We start from the raw sequence: 17,786 nt of genomic DNA on the forward strand, positions 1-17,786 counted from the left end.
GTTGGCCCTACGGGCTCAAGGGCTTAGGCGTACTACAAATCCCAGAAGGCGACGCACCGCGGGGGCGGGCGTCTGCCTTACCTGCCGCGAGCTTATTCCACCAGTCACTACCGCTTTCTCCCTCCCCGGTTCCCTTCGGTTTCCTTTCAACAGTTAAAGGCTCCTTTCTATAAAAGCACGTGAGGGGAAGCTGTTCGCGAAGTCGTTCTTTCTCCCTCGGCCCGAACTATGCCTGACTCCCTCACAGGAGTTGGATAGTGTAAGCGAGAGAAGAAAGCTTTTGCAGGCCGAAGCCGGGTCAACCCGGTTCTATTTCCGACTCCCGGGCACCGGAAGGTAGCGCGCAAGCGCCCCTGGCGACTCCGGCGCAGTTGACTTCCGCTCCCACTGTGCTCTGCGAGCCGAATCATGGATCACACTGGTAAGGAGGCGGAGGCAGTGGGGGTCCCGGTACCATGCCCCCTTGGCCGGCCTGGGACTGGTCGCCTAGCGGGCATAGAGGGGTTGTGCTCGCCCTACAGCACTGGGGTGTGGCGGTGAGAAAGAAATCTCACAGACCCCTCCCAGTGCCTGGCAAGCGCCTGCTGCTTCCCGGCCTACTCTCCGGTGTGGTACCCACAGCCTTGCTGCCGGCGATAGCCGTTTCTTACCTGGTTCTCCCGAGCTTCGAGCCCGGACGGCGGGCGGAGCGGGCCTTGTGGAGAGGAGAGAAGGCTGGATCTTTTAAAAACCTCATCCCGGGTGTTTTGCCCTGCATTATGGGGACTGGCGGGTAGATTTCAATCGCGGAATGGGGAACCCTCGTTACGCTGGGAGTCGATGCGCGAGAGTGGGTTGGAGACTTCCTGCTGTTTCAGTCAGCTTTGGGCGGGTGCTGCGGTGATCACCGCCTGTCGTTATTGTCTCTCCGGTTCTTCATGGACTAGATAGAGGTGGGAGAAGGGGATCAGATACGGTGTTCGGAATGGTACTCCGAGAAGCTTTTCCACCTAAACCCAAAACATGCCCCGCGCTTCGGCTGTGGTCCTTACTCATTGTTTGGGGACGTTTATAAAGAAGAGGTTAAAATGAAGATAATCACATCTTTTTCTCCAAGTAAGAATGGTTCTAGTCTTCGTTTTGTGGAGTTTTTATTTTGTTTTTGCTTTTGCTTCCTTGTGGTTTTTGAATAGTGAATGAGTGTATTTGGAGTTAGAAAGCCTCTCATACAGTTATGTCAACCATATCACAGGTAGGGGAAAAAGACTTTTCCCTGTATTAAGTATTGTTTGGGATGTCCTGTAGGTCTGGACATGGAATAATGGAAGGGTAAATAAGACAGACTGAGTTACCGCTGTAATGGAGGTTACATTCTATTGGGGAAGATACAGAAACATTTTAAAAATCCCAAATGTTTACAGATCATTAGTTCTTAGAAGACAGTAAACAGATACTGTGTTAAAGACTAATTGGGGGGTGCTTCAGGCAGGGTGGTCACGTCTTTCTGGAAAGGTTACATTTATAATTTGAGATCTGATGGATGAGAAGAATCAAGCCATAGAATAAATGAGGAGGAAAGCAAATACAAAGACAAGTAGGAAAAAAATAAGACCAGTCTACTACAGCTTAGTTATTAGCAAGAGGGAAGGAGCTCTAACGTGAGTTTGAAAGGAAGGCAGGAATCAGGTTGTGCAAGACTTTGAAGACCATTGCAAAGATCTGGATTTTAAGTGCAATATGAAACCATTGAATGGAAGTAGAGGAGAAACATTATCTCTTTGGAAAATATAATAGGTTCTATGGAGAATGGTGTAAGAGAGGGAGGCAAGAATAATAGAAAATAGACAATTTAGGAGGTAGTTGCAATAAACCAGAAAGAATGCTTGGCTTAGTAAAAGTTGGTCCATTTAAAGTGAAAACATGAGTGGACAGAGTCAGTAAATATTTTGGTGGTAGTACTTAAACACATACTGGTGGATTGGTTTGGAGATACTGGAGAGAAAGAAGAGCTGCCTAGGTTTCAGGTTTGAGCAGCTAGGTCGTGCCCATTACTGAGTTGGGGAGAACTTGGGAGAAAAACTTTTTTAAGGGGTAGAGGTGATTCATGGGTATTTGAGAATAAGATTTTGGACTGCTAAGGAAGAGCTATATATTGAGTCATGTAAGGGGAGATGTCATGACGGTGGAGATCAGAGGAAACATTTGGGCAGAAAAACATGTATTTGAACCTTAGTACTACATAGTTGATATTTTAAGGCATAAGGATGGACAATATCACTTAAGGAAAGGGAATGCAGAAGAGGGCCTAGAACGGGCTTTAAGGAATGCTAGTACTAGTTTGGAAATATTATAGAATTGAAAGTCTGGGATCTTGATGTTAGAGTAGCAAACGTCAAATGTTAGCAAAATATTTCTCATTTTGAGCCAACTGTTGCTGGAAAAGCTCCATCCACAGCTTAGAGAATATTATGTTAGGAAATTGTAATATGGGTGGGTGTGTACCTGAGTATTTAGTATCCTAATTGTCCTAAGTTAAAAGGTTGCCATAAGGAAGTGAAAGTCATCCCAACATGAAAGTATTTGCTAATGAGTTGACCGCTAAAAAAATTAGTCCTTACTCAGTTATCCCTGCTGTTTAACGCTAGCTTCTTTTCTGTTCTTTTAGTTAATATTGTTATACCCTTGATGTTTCCTATCAGGCAGCAGTATCAAATGCTGTTGTAGATTGTGATTTCAATTCTTACAAAACACCCGGGTTTCCATGAAGTTCATAAACTATTTGAATCACGAAATCATTGGCAAGTGAGGAAATCCAGTTAGCCAGTTAATTGGAGACATTAGGACAGGATAGGCATCTCAAAAGAATGATTTTAATATCAAAGGATTAAGAGCTGCCCTTGAGATTGCTGAAACCCTGGAAGATTATGAAGAAATGACCGATTTTATGATCATGCTGAAAAGTCAAACTTACAGTGAAGGCTATCCTGTGGTGTTCTAATAGAGTTTTGCTGGAAAAATTTCTCCAAGAAACTTTTAGTTAACACTTGATTAATTCTTTGCTCATTCTGAGAATTAGTACCTAGTTGTAACTGTAACCTAAATTTTGTAAAATATTTCTTGGTTCCTTTAATTCAAGATAAAATTCTAAACACACCTTTAAAAAAACTATATAATACAAAAGTGGATTCACCTTAAATGGCCAGTTATATACTTAGTTCTCACCTTCTTTGTAATATCCAAAGACTTCTGATACGGGCTTGGTGTTTCTAGTTGACATATTCAAAAGGAAATTGAGCTGTATGTTCTGCTTCTTAATAAACCAAAAAAACCCAAGACAGACCCAGAATGAGGCAAGCAGCAAGACATTAAGGGGCAGCAGGCTCTTGAAAGTCCTGGTAGGCTAAGCAAGCAACAATAGTGACTGCCAAGTACTGAAGGTGATGTGAAAAGGACTTGTAATGAAATGTTCGTATTTAGATCATACACCAAGGTAAAACTATTAAAAGTCCTTTTAATATATGAAGGGCAATGTTGAACTGTTAACTCGCTGTCTACAACTTGGTATTTTTTTTGTTTGTTTTTTTGTTTAGTTTTTGGAATATCAGGAATACCCTTGAACAAAAAAAAAATTCAGTCTGTCCTTTGGCTGTAACAAGTGCTTGTAGGTAGTTATACTTAAATAAGCAACTAGAATGAAAGCAGTTAAAATATATTATTCAGTGTGTTGATACATTTAATGAAGTGTTGAAAGTTGATAAAGTTAGGTTTATCTGAACTCAGGATTTTAGCTGTCTCTGTAATTCCTTTTCCATGAATTTTGTCTTGAGGGTTAGCTACTATAAAAGTAATAGAATAAAGTAGACTAAAAGCTATTTCAGTTAATTATTATGACCCATTTTGAATTTTGTTCTATATATTGTTCAGAAAGAGTGCAAATCATCATTGTGAATTTAATATGTCTGTAATCCTACTAGCCTTGGAGGCCACTAGTTGCTACTTCCAAATTCGGCTTTACTGAATTTATTATTGACAGCTTGGCTATCAATTTCCATTGTACTATCTCCTACAATGGCAGTTACACAGCCTGTTCAATAATTTGTCATGTTTAAAACATTATTATTTTTTTAAAACTAATTTATGTGCATTTCCTACTTTATGACATTTCCCTTATCTTTGAAAGGTTTTATGTTTCTATAAACTCCTCTGAAATTATATGAAAAAGTTTTTCTACTTTTTTAGGGAGAGTTCTATAATTTTTATTAACTTTTTGAAAAGTTCCATGTCTCAAAAAGTATTTCTTTAAGGATTTATCCACAGTAGAGAAAATTAGCACTTAAACTTGTAATATAGTACATATTTATAATCAGAACCCAGATATTCAACCCTTGATAATGATGGGTATGTTGCTTTAGTACTTGTGGCAGAATAACCATCAAAAAAAACCCCAAAACTAAAAGAAATTACGACTTTTTTTTCCTAACATAGACAATGAGTTACAAGGCACTAATAGTTCTGGATCATTGGGTGGTCTTGATGTTCGAAGAAGAATTCCTATAAAGCTCATCTCTAAACAAGGGAACAAAGCCAAAGCTGCACCCCGCACTCAAAGGACTATAAACAGAATGCCTGCAAAGGCTCCACCTGGTGATGAAGGTAATTTGTTTAAACTAACAGGTCCAGGAGTCTTTTTGTTCCTCCAAATAATCCATGTGATTTTACTTGCTTATAGCCACCTTTTAAAAATCTTATATACTCTCTTCATTTTTCGGTTTTATTGATGTCTCATTGTGGCATGTTGTACTTTTCTGTCCCTATATATAAATCAGGGTGAGGCAAAAGTAGGTTTACACTTGTGAGTATGTGAGATGCAGTTTATTCTTGTATTATTATTTATTAATTGTTATTCCATAAAAACAACTATAAACCTACTTTTGTCCTACCCTTTATTTTGGTTTAGTTTTCTTTCGTTGAAAGTAACACTGCCTGTTGTTAAAATCTAAACAATATTACCAAAAGTACAATATTAAAAGTAAAATTGTCCCTCTCCCCCCCACAACTCTTCTCCCTGAAATTGACCTGTTATGAGTATTTAATTTAATTTTAGTTTAATTTTATTTTAGAGAGGGGGGAAGGGAGGGAGGCAGAGAGGGAGAGAAACATCAATGTACAAGAGATACATTGATTCGTTGCCTCTTGGAGGCACATGCCCTGCCTGGGAATCAAACCTGCGACTTCCTGGTTCGCAGGGCAGCAGGCAGTCCATTGAACCACACCAGCTAGGGCATGACTTTCTTATAGTTACTTTTTCCATGTGTAACTTCCCTTTTTTCATATAAGGTGCATTTGAGATTTTGCCTTCTCAGTACATACAGATATACCTCATTTAAGAAATTAAGTTTATGTATTTCATTTGTTGATATTACCATAACTTATTTAACAATTTTTTTGCTAATGTTTTACTGTTAAAAACAGTGTTGCATTAATATCCTTGTACATATTCCTTACTATGTATATGTTGTAGAATTTAAACTTGGCATGATTTGGACCTTTTAGAACTAGATGGATACTGTGCATTTTTAGACTTACACAAATATTGTCAAATGGTTCTTGAAAAACAGTACCTCAGGTTATACTCCCACACACCAATATTGGTACTGACTATTAACTTTTCAAAATTTTTGTTTTGATATACATTTCCTTAATTATGAGTAAAATTGTATGTCTTTTATATTATTGGGCATTTCTTTTGCCTAGGATCGACCTGTTTATGTCCCTTTCCCATTTTTTTTTTTTCCTGTTTGGTTGTCTTTCTCTTGATTTTTATGAGTTCTTTGTAAATTAATAAAATTGACCCTTTGTCTTATATTGTATATATTCCCTACTTGTCTTGAATGTTATATATAAAATATTTGTTGTAGAGAAACTGGGAAATTCTAAGTAGAAATAGCCAATCTTTTCTGTTGTGACTTCTAAGTTTTATGGCATTCTTAGAAAGGCCTTTTCCATATTTCATGATTATAAAACAATTTTTGTTTTTACCCTTATATAGGGTCAGCAAACGGCCTGTGGGCAAAATAAAGTTTTATTTGAACATAGCCATGCCGATTCATTTAAGTATTATTTATGGCTGCTTTCACACTGTAATGGCATACATAGTTGAGTAATTGCCTAAGTAAGTATTTACTTATCTGGCATTTCATAGAAAGTTTACTGACCCCTGCTTTGGAACATTATGGATGATAACATATTCTGTTATTTAAAAAGAAAAAAAGTGGAGCTAGCTCTGTTTATTTTTTCTGTAAAACAGCTCATTGTTTTCCCGATTGAGTAATCTGTCTTTTCCTTTTGAACAGGAATCATACCATTATCATATATTAAATTTCTACGAGTATTTTTATCTCTCCTGACAATCTGTATATTTCCTTTTTTAGAATCAAACTTTTCATTATACCTTATATTATGGTTCCCTTTATTATAGGATTTCTCTCCTCATCTAAACAAGTATTTGAAGTCAAATGTTATAAATCGTGGTATAGCAACTAGGGCTGCTGCTGCACTATCAGGAAGGAGGGTTTCCCCCTTGGCCTTTTTGTTTTTTTAAATAATTTTTTAAAACTACACAGTAATGTACATATCTTGTAATAATCCAAGTAATGCAAAAAAGCTAAAATCCCCCTCTACCCTTTCCGTTAAGGTATCCCTTCATCTTCCCTTCCTACCCCCAAGCCCACAGTCCTTTCAGTGGGGAGCTATTATTACCAATCTCTATTAATAAGAGCAAACTGAGGCTGAAGATAATTTTTTGATACATTATATTTACCTATTTGGGGTAAAATTATTGATTGGACTTTTCCATTAGGCATTGTTCAAAATAAGGGTTTTGGGTGCCAGTAAGGTGCCTATACAGATATACAGATATATATATATATATACATATATATATATATCTATATAGTTTAATGAAAGATGGCATTCAGGTTGAACTACTCTGAAAAATTATAATAAGCTCCTAATTTCCTTGGCTATTGTTCTGCTCAGTAATTTTTTGAGTTTTAGATATTTAAGAAAAATCAATTTTCTTATTTTGAGTTTTAGAATATACCAGCTTTATAAGGTGTAAATTGGCCATAAAAAAAAAGAACCCTATAGTTACTCAGATATGACTTACAAGAACACTCCTTGAACTCTACATTTGATTGGCGAGAGCAAGCAGTACACTGGAGTGTCTATAAGCTTTAAAAAATTCTCACGTTGCTGTGTGTGTGTCTGTCCATGTGTTTGTCTATCTGTTCTGTCCATGTGTTTTGTGTATTATACACAGGTGCTGTAATTTAGCCATGTGGGTAAAGTTAAAACTTGTGTGCTTTGCTACTCTGTTTACCACTTCTAGTGCCAAAAGAGTCATTAGAAACTTGGCACTTTGGAGGGATAGATTTGTCTTACCATTACTTTTAGTTAATTGGATTCTACCTAGAATCCCCATCAGACCGCATTGTTTTTTTGGTTCTTTTGTATGGGATGAGAGGATTGCCATCAACCTTTTCTTTAGGTCAGAGAAATTGAGCTCATTTAATCTTCATATTGTTTTAAGTTTACTGATACTGATATATGCAGTATAGGGGAGGAGAGGATACTTGTAACTATGTATGATATGGAAGTAGATATACATGGCTTCATCTGTTTGGATGATTAACCAGGGAGTGGTTTTAATTGGAGGAATGAAGTATCAATATGTTGATATTTCTAAAATCAAGCTCAGTTTAAGGCTGAAGAAGAAGATACCCAATTTACTAAGTCATAAAAAGAAAATTTGCAGAATTTCTTGTTTCATTATAGTCTTTTGGCCTACTGCTTTTGTAGATAGATTGAATGATGGTCTGTATCTTTAAAATTTGTGTAGTAATCATGACGGGGATAATTAGTTAAAGTTTTTGTACTAGAGATAGTTGGGTTAATAATAGCACTTGAATAGAAGTAAAGAGATCTGAGTTTCTAGCTCTTATACTTACCTTCTCTGTGTTGTTATGGTCTCCTTACTGGAATACTTTCAGTTATGAAGTTGCAGAGTTGGACTACATGATCACCAAGATAATTTCTAGCTGATGTTTAAACTAGTCTCGGTTATCTTGTTCGTAGAAGAGCTTTGAAAAACAGCAGGGAAAAGCTTATTTTACCATGTACATGTACTACCAAAATGAAATGTGAGACAGGAAAAGTTAATAGATAACTCTTTCTTTCCTCAGAAGGATTTGATTATAATGAAGAAGAACGGTATGACTGCAAGGGGGGTGAACTGTTTGGAAGTCAGCGAAGATTTCCTGGACACCTTTTTTGGGACTTTCAGGTATAAATAAAAGTGTGTTAGAGCAATAAGGTATTTTAAATATTTTATTGGAACAATGAAGTGTACTTAAAGAAGAGTGGCATGAACTTTTATTGCTGTTTTTCAGCACACACAACTCATTTGTTTATTAATGCCCTATTTTCACCACTTCCAAAAATAATTTGAATTTTTAATAAAGTCAAGTAAAATCAGTAACCATTGACACTGTTTAAGAAAAAAGAAACAAAAAACTGGTAGCACAGCCAATGGTGTGGAATATGGGAGGATACCAAGAAACTTATTTCTAATTGTTTTAACAACATTTATAAAATGTAGATTCATTGTGTAAATTATAGGTAGGATTTTTAGAAATGCTTAAAAAGGAAATTTTAATTATGTCATTTTAACAGATAAACATCCTTGGTGAAAAGGATGATACACCAGTTCATTTCTGTGACAAATGTGGATTGCCTATTAAGATCTATGGGCGAATGGTAAGCATAATTAAATTAAATTCTATTTCTGTAAATATAAACATGTTTGTAGAAGTAGGGTCCTGAAATTTAAGTAGATAGGTTTATCACTGTTTAATAATTAAGTTTGTGACATTTAAAATAAATGTGAGATAGCTAAGAGAAATTTTGGGATAATATACATTTAATGTAATTGTCTTGACAAACTCTTGAATTGCTTTGTAAAGTATTGATTATGGGAACTAACTTTGAAAACTAAATAATTTATTTGGACTGTTGGATACCTGTTTGTTTATTCTGTTTGTTAAGGAAAGTTTTTTTTCTTGTTTAATAGAATAAAATCAGTTATTAATTTTTGAAGGCTATAATTTTTAATCTCAAACTGAGTTAATAACACTTATTTTTGAGAATTGGAATTCTCATTAAAAAAATTACAACCTAATTTTATAGCATTTTTGACATATCCTCCCTTTTAAAAATGTAGTTTTATATTTGTGTTTGAAAAAAATTGAATTCAATAATATATTTGTGAAGGTAGAGGTATGGATTGTGCACTGTTGCTTTATAGCTAAGTAACAGTAATGGGCTGCAAATTTTAAAATGGCTTAACATCATTTTCCTGTTTCCTGATTTATTAGATTTTTATAAGTTTATTACTATAAGACTACCAGGGGAAAATGCTACTTATGTTAAATGTACGAGATACTTGTTATCTTATTGCTTTGGAATAGTTTCAGGAGGAACAGGATAAGAAATAAAACATGGTTACAGTATTCTTTTTCAGGAGCTTTTAACCAGTAGGAACCATGGATAAGATTCATAGGGTTTATACCTTCAGAAAGTATAAATGAATGTTCATGTATACATTTATTAGGGAAAGGGCCAAAGTTTTCATCACAAAATCAAAGGGCTTTGTGACTGAAAAAGGCTACTGCTTTTATACAATTATTACTTAATAAATGTTCATTTTAACAAACAATTCTCATGTGCCTTCTATGTCTAGGTCACTATCCTTACTGTTTTAATGATTTTTAATGAAATATTTTAATTTGTTCTAATATGTGTAATATGTCTATTCACAGATTCCATGCAAGCACGTTTTTTGCTATGACTGTGCTATCTTACATGAAAAAAAGGGAGATAAGATGTGTCCAGGGTAAGATCATCATTAAATTTTTAAATAATGAAGTTTGTGCTAAAGATTTATAATCTTGATTAAAGGTCAGAGGTGATGTATACCAATAGCAACATGTCAAATGTAGAGGCATGGCTACTCTTTCTCTGTGAGCCTAGAGTTGGCCTTAACCTTTTTAGGATAGCTGTTATCAGTCAATTCAAATTGGCCAAATTGACAAAATATAATTGTCATGACAAAATTTGTTATAAGTCAAAAATAGTTATTTTCTTGTTTTGATGGGACACTAGATGGTGATTTTGAATAGTGACTGAGAGCAAAGACTTTGGAATTAGAATTCCTGGGTTCAAATCTGTGTTCTGCCATTTATTAGCTGTGTGATATACAGGGTCTGGCACAAATAACGTCCCCTTTTTATTACAAAATCATAAGCATGTAAGTCTAACTGAACAATATCACACTCAAGCATACGATAAGACATTTTAGGTGAAATGTTCAAATTCAAACTATAAATTGTTACACCCATATTATTACCCAACAACCATACTCAAGCAGGTGTTACTTCTGCCAGACCCTGTAGACTGTTTCTTCATCTGTAAAATGGAGCTAATAATAGCACCTACCTTGTTGGGTTATTATTAGAATTAATAATATATTATTGTATATGTAATATATATCTATATATTACCTAGCATGTAGTAAGTACTATATGTAAGTATAAACTCTTATTTATTACCTTCCAACTCGATTATTGTGTCTTGAGCATATCTTAGAACATCATCATGGCATAGACTCAGGCAAGTTATGAAGATCTAGAGGCATTGGTTCATTTTGGAATGGTCTTGAAGGATCCACATTAAATTAGGGATTTTTATATTGATGTAGAACCCTTGATAGAAGGCTTGAGGAAAGCTTTGAGAGACACTTCTTGTCCTAGATTCCTTCTAACCTGTGTCAGAAGCTATCCCAATAATTGTTCTTTTGGTTGATAGCAAAGCCTTGAACAATTGTAAGGGACAATTTCCTTTTATGGTTGTAGGAAGACTGGCATCATTGAGAAAGGATGATTCATTAACAAACCAGTAAAAACTGATTGTCTAGGCATATTGTTATTAGCTCTCTAAAGTCACAAATTATAAAATCTGTAGTATGAATTTAAATAATATTCCTTTTGTAGAATTATAATTCAGAAGGATTATGAAATTAACAGTGCATATTCTCTTGTTTGCCTAATTTTCTCTAATGCCTAATTTACCAACATGGTGTTCAGTCGCATAAAATTATATAGTAAATTTATTTGATAATGTCATTGGGATAAAGGGTTTTTAGATGTTGTAAAACACTGGTAGAGTACACTAAAAGCTTTTCTCTTTGATGTAAATGTTTTAATGTTAATATTTAAAAGGAAATTTAGTTTTCAAGTTATTAAATGTGACTCCAGTAAGCACCTCACTGATTGACTCTTAGCTTCTTAGAGCATATCCTGTCTGGACTAACAGACCCACATCAGGAAGTAAAGAAATGGCAATCCAAGTTAATGTAACTATTATATACTACTGCTTTTAAGCATTATCTCAAAGAAAGTGCCTCACATCCTGTTACTGTGGAGACACTCTTGAGCTTACAGTGAAAAGAAGCAAAAAGTGAGAAGTGTGTCAAATGGCTATTAAAGGGAAGCCTGTTACTTTCAAGGAGTACCAGCCTTATGACAAGGATGGAAATACAGATACAACTCAGAAGTCAAGAATATAGAGTCACCCTGGCTAGAGTGGCTCAGTTGTTTAGAGTGTTATCCCATGAACCTAAAGTCTGTGGGTTCCATCCTGGGTTGGCGCACATGTGAGAAGCAACTGATGGATGTTTCTCACATTGATTTTTCTCTCCCTCCCTTCTCTCTCTCTGAAATCAATAAGCATGTCCTTGAGCGAGGATTAAAAAAATAAAAATAATTAAAAAAAGAATACAGATCTATTTAATATAGTGTCAAGTAACCTGACATACATATTTAATGATATTACCTTATAGTTATGCATGTATAGTGTATTTAGTGATTAAATAGTGTCATTTCTATTGTTTCATTGATTTAAGGATACTCTTTGGTGAAGCAGATAAAAAAACAATGACTTAGGTTGAGTAGATGTTTTAACCCATTTTATAGATGAAGAAACAGATTAAATGGCCTCTACAAGATTACATAGCTAGCTGGGTCCCAATTTTTTTGATTCCTGGTTTAGTTCTCTTCTGTTTCAGAAGATTCTAAAGGCAAGAGTAGACTAACCATAGAGAATGAAGAATAGTTAACAATTTTGACCCTGAGTTGTTAAAATACCGAGTTAAAATTTGTGTTTACAGTTTAGAAAGGCAGGAGTGTGTAATGATTTTTAGTAGTAAATTTGACCATCCAAAAAGATCCCTTCTGTAAGAGACTCTTGATAGCCAGGGTTTGAATTTAAATTTTATGCTTTTTAATTTTAAGAACCTGATGTTAGGATGGTTTTGTTTTAGTAGTCCTTGCAGCATCTTTCACTTAGTGTTCTTTCACTTAATGTTTGCTCAGCAAATACTTGTTAGTCAAATACTATACAAGTTTGAATTCCATGATTGTGATGTTTGGTTTGCACTTCCTGGGTTTTCTTTTTTCTTTTTTTGCAAATGGACACAAAGCATGGAATTGTTTGAGAAAATGAGATAATCTCTTTGATACACTTTCAATGTTTTCTTGAATTAAGAGTTCTGCAGTTGTTAGAAGCTGACACTTAATAGTGAACAAAGTGGGAAAGATTAAAGGTTGACTTAACAGTATAATTTTTAATTGTGAACTTTTGCAGTATTTTCCATAACAAGTTTTAAAAATAAGCATATCTTTGAAATTAAGTGCATTATTTTTAAAGTCTGTCTTAGTAAATCAATTTTTTTTTTCTAATTTAGCTGTAGTGATCCTGTGCAGCGAATTGAGCAGTGTACACGAGGTTCTCTCTTCATGTGTAGCATTGTTCAAGGGTGCAAGAGAACATATTTGTCTCAGAGAGACTTACAGGCTCATATCAACCACCGCCATATGAGAGCTGGAAAACCTGTTACCCGTGCTTCACTTGAAAATGTTCATCCTCCTATTGCCCCACCGCCAACTGAAATCCCTGATCGTTTTATAATGCCGCCAGACAAGCACCATATGAGCCATATTCCGCCAAAGCAGCACATCATGATGCCACCACCTCCTTTGCAACATGTGTCACACGAGCACTATAATCAGCCACATGAGGATATTCGTGCTCCTCCAGCAGAATTGTCCATGGCTCCACCTCCACCTCGTTCGGTCAGTCAGGAAACCTTTCGTATTTCAACAAGAAAACACAGCAATTTAATAACTGTCCCTATTCAGGATGACTCAAATTCAGGTGCTAGAGAACCACCACCTCCTGCCCCAGCACCTGCTCACCATCACCCTGAATATCAGGGTCAGCCGGTGGTATCGCACCCTCATCATATTATGCCTCCACAGCAACATTATGCACCACCCCCTCCTCCTCCACCACCAATAAGCCATCCAATGCCACATCCTCCCCAGGCTGCAGGTACTCCTCACTTGGTTTATAGCCAAGCTCCACCTCCACCAATGACCTCTGCTCCACCACCAATAACCCCTCCCCCTGGACATATTATTGCCCAGATGCCACCTTATATGAATCATCCTCCTCCAGGACCTCCCCCACCTCAACATGGTGGTCCACCTGTAACTGCACCCCCTCCTCACCATTATAATCCTAACTCTTTACCCCAGTTCACTGAAGATCAAGGAACTCTGAGTCCTCCATTTACACAACCAGGGGGAATGAGTCCTGGTATATGGCCTGCACCGAGAGGGCCGCCGCCTCCTCCACGAATGCAGGGTCCGCCTTCTCAGACCCCACTTCCTGGACCACATCATCCCGATCAGACAAGATATAGACCATATTACCAATGATAATAGTATTTTGAACTGAAGATATGGTGAAAAAAATTATGTATAGTCAATCTTTTAATTAAGCTTTGACTGTTTTGGGAAGGAAAAACACCTCTTGTTGAGGTGGCTATAAAACACTTAGGGTCTTGTCTCAAAATGTTTTAAATCTCCACCTTAGGATTGATTTCAAGTGCTATACTGTAGTGCAGATAAGTGGCTCAGGAGATCACAGCTATATTTTAACAACTTTGTTCCCCTAGTGTGGTAAATTGACCCAGAGGTGACCATTTGTAAAAAATTAGAAAAAAATTTTTATTGTTCCACTTTCAAGAATACTGCTTTTGTTAAACCCAGTTTCATTTTTCTTGTGATACATTTTGTTAACCTGTGTAAAAGGATTAAATTTCAATATGGTTGTAAAAATGCTATTTTTATGTGAATTTAAGTGCAGCCACATACTGTTTTTTAAAACCATATGTTTTACCACTAATTTCCCAAAGTTACAATAAAATCCTAAAAGTAAAAATCTACTAGAATTTACTGTAAGGCAGACTGTTAAATGGTAGAAAATTATTTCACATTTTAGGCACTGAAATTTTGAGGTATATTAAGTATATAATGCACTTCACTTGGATGCCTTTTCATTTTTAGGCAGCCTCAGGAGCACCAAAATACAATGAAATTCCAGTACTGAAGATATATTTATGTTTGTAATATTAAAGGCATTACTAATTATTTGGAAAGATAAGGCCAAAGTAGTAGGCTCTACAGGCTTCAGGCTGTTGGGGGATGATGCTGTTATTCATTAATGCTTTTTACTGAATGGTTGGAATCACATGATTCACCACACTTACTAATATTAGTTATGTTACATAGACCTGTTTAAATGGTGTTCTTTAGATGAAGTGTGTTCTACTCTGCTCATTGTCTTTAATATTTAGGGCTGAATAGGCTTTATGTAATTCCTCATTTCAATACAGTTTGATTCTCTGCTTAAGTGGGGTCTTGTTTATTGGTTTTTAAATTACAATTTGAATGCCATGGAGGAATTTGAATACTGTATTAATGAAGGACATTCTTGTAGTCACAAACTTGCGTTGCTCAGGTTTCATTACTGTGATAAGGGTTCTTTCTTTAACTTGAAATTTTAAAACTATTAATAATTTCCTTTTATTGGTTAAACAGTCTAAAACTTGGGATATTTTAACGTGGGGTCAACAGTGAAGACTACCAGATGATTTTGTATTGGAGAAAAGCGACTAAATTGTGAATTTCAGTGCTTTATAAGGTGCCTTTAGAGTCAGCTTTTGCATTATAGGGGCTTGTTATAGTCCTCCTAAGATGACCACTCAGTTTCTACAGAATTCATGTACAATTTATTATTCATAGGATATTATTATGTATCCTTTGAATAAACCCCTGTGAAGTATTTCCTCCCCCCGAAAATGGTGCATAATATAAACATGAAATGTGTAGTATGCAGATATCCTTTATTGAATAGTTTATAGTGTGTAAATTTAGATTATTTCTTTTTGACAAAGGGTGAACGGATAGCTAATTTACCATTCAATTCTGTCAGGTACAGGCAAAACAGTTTCTCATTTTGGGTAATCAGACGCAAAGTCATCTATGAACTTAGAGCTGAAGTTAGAAACAATATAAATGGCCATTTCAACCGTGACCAGTCAAAAATAACTAATAATACTTTTTAAAAGTGATTTTTTCACACCTATCAATTTGAGAGTCCAGTGTTAATGTAATATTTCTAGTGAGAAATTTTTGTTATTAGAAGCATGGGAGTGAAATAGTGTGAAAAGTTGGTGGTGAGTGCTTCTATCATATTACTGTAGGTACTTGGACTGGTGCAAACTTGATTCCCTTTCATGCTCCTATTTAGGAACTGTTATAAAGTGGTGTTGAAAATCCAATACCATTCTTTGTTTCATTAATAAGAGAATAGCCAAATTCACTTTAGAGCTCAACTATTTATGAGGAACTCTTCTGTTTTTATTGAAATTTTTCTCGAGTTGATTGTGGTTATGAAACCACTTAGCCTATGGGTTGGACAAAAAAAAGCATCATGATAAAATTCCATATATTAAGAGAATTCTTGTAGGCTTTTAAAAAATGATTTATTTTCAGTTAGGTTTAAGAAATGCAAGTTATGCAAGAAGGCAGATCAGATGAATGTGTTGTAGCAGACAAAATTTTTAAATGTGTTAGACTTGAATTCATCCAGTTATTGTTTGAACGAGGGTGGGGGGGTATAAGGATAACAAAATTACTGTTAGTGTTTCTTTCCTTAAAAAAGATGTGAATTCCAGCCGTATTTCAGGGAAGCCTTTGAAACTATAATGGACACAGTCTAAATTAAATGTATGTATGTTTCATTATATTGCTCTTAAGACTACTGAGGTGGCAGTTTAATTCTTAAAAACAATAAAATGGAAGCATAAATACTATTTTGCCTAAATGAGTTTTTACCTAATGATGACACATTTGGGAGAATGCAGAATTTTCCATGTTTCTGTTGATAGAACTTTTACAGTAAAATTAGACTCCCTTTTGGAGATTAAATGAGCAAGTTGAATGTTAAATTTCTTCAGTGGCATGTTTGTTCAAAGTATATAGTATTTGGGGAAATAATTACAAAGATCATATATCCATTTTGCCCTGTAAAAACCACTGGCTCAAAATTATTTTGTAAATACTAACTAGATACCACTGAATATTAAGTGAACATTACTTGAACATATTTTTAAATTCACATAGTGAACGTACTATGTAAAGTATACAGAGATGCTTTAGGCTTTGTTCTAACATGGAAGAGTATCTTTCATACACCTTTTTGGAAAAGCCCTGTAGTCCTATCTCAAAAAATTTTGTGAAAAATCCTATAAGTACATGGAAGAGACTCACAGATATCTACACAAATACCTTTCCAGTTATTAGATTAGCCATCAAATTGGTATATTGAAGTTTAACAATGATATCCATACATTTTTCTGAAGTGGATGTATTTTTCACTGTAACCTTTTAAATTGTGGCCTTGAAACCAAGCAGAATTTACTTAATGCAATTTATGCACAATCTAATAAAGCAATAGTGGGTATCCTAGACTTAAAGAGAGGAGGGAGGTAAGCCAGCTAAAATACTTAATAGTGATACTAATAAAGACATTTGGATTTTCAAACTTTTTTTTGTTTGTTTTGATTCATGCCCCTTCAATTCACCAGCATTGAGGGGAAAGGTGTTAAGGAAGAATTCTTAAAGGAACATTTTAGTGTTAGAGTTTGATTGTCCCATCTCCCTGTCTTTAAGAATTTTTAGGCATTACAGAATCACAAGATTAAAGTGAATGATGATAGGTCATGGGTTTAGCTTTCACACTTGGACAGGACCATGTCTTTAAAAATCTAGCATTTTGAAACATTAATTTATTACCTCAGAATATCCCATTTCTATTCTTAGTAGTAAGCACCCAGTTTCGAAATGTCCTCCCTTTGCCTTCAGATTGAAAAATCCTGCTCCCTTTTGCTGTGTTCCTTTCAAAATCTCTTAATTTTTTGTTTTAAAATCTGTACTCACTTTAATGACATGAGTGATACATCATTTGGGAAAAAATGTAATATTACAAATAAAGCTAGAGATCCCCTTGACCACTGATGCAATGAACATTATTCTTCCAGAGGTAACTACTGCTATGATTTTGTTGTGTATATTAATAATTGTAGTTACAAAGCTGAAATCTAAATAGGCTCCGTGCTCTGGTTAAGCATCCTAATCTATGCTAAATGTAGTATTTCATGATCTATACTCAATAAATATATGCTGAGCACCTGCTGTCTGGGATATAAAGATTCATTCATTCATTCATTCATTCATGTATTTATATGCTAGGCACCGTTCTACACTTGGGATGCAAAAGTCTTT

At 35.3% G+C, this 17,786-nt stretch overlaps 1 protein-coding gene across 1 annotated transcript; it reads left to right on the forward strand.

The window, feature by feature from the left end:
- The first annotated feature begins 112 nt into the window (after window positions 1-112).
- Window positions 113-17,688, forward strand: CBLL1 (Cbl proto-oncogene like 1). The gene is made up of 6 exons (XM_054564660.1): window positions 113-421; window positions 4,465-4,632; window positions 8,223-8,323; window positions 8,713-8,796; window positions 9,858-9,931; window positions 12,839-17,688. The coding sequence occupies exons 1-6, from the start codon at window positions 409-411 to the stop codon at window positions 13,872-13,874; spliced, it is 1,476 nt and encodes a 491-aa protein (XP_054420635.1). The 5' UTR covers window positions 113-408; the 3' UTR covers window positions 13,875-17,688.
- The last annotated feature ends 98 nt before the right edge of the window (window positions 17,689-17,786 follow it).

This window comes from Pteronotus mesoamericanus, unplaced genomic scaffold, assembly GCF_021234165.1.
Source record: "Pteronotus mesoamericanus isolate MK-2021 breed Mesoamerican mustached bat unplaced genomic scaffold, CSHL_Meso_final scaffold_85, whole genome shotgun sequence".
Lineage (NCBI taxonomy): Eukaryota > Metazoa > Chordata > Mammalia > Chiroptera > Mormoopidae > Pteronotus > Pteronotus mesoamericanus.

Coding starts and splice junctions, on each gene's coding strand:
- CBLL1 (XM_054564660.1), top strand. Junction 8,797..9,857: donor TTAAGATCTATGGGCGAATG/GTAAGCATAATT, acceptor GTCTATTCACAG/ATTCCATGCAAGCACGTTTT. Junction 9,932..12,838: donor GGAGATAAGATGTGTCCAGG/GTAAGATCATCA, acceptor TTTCTAATTTAG/CTGTAGTGATCCTGTGCAGC.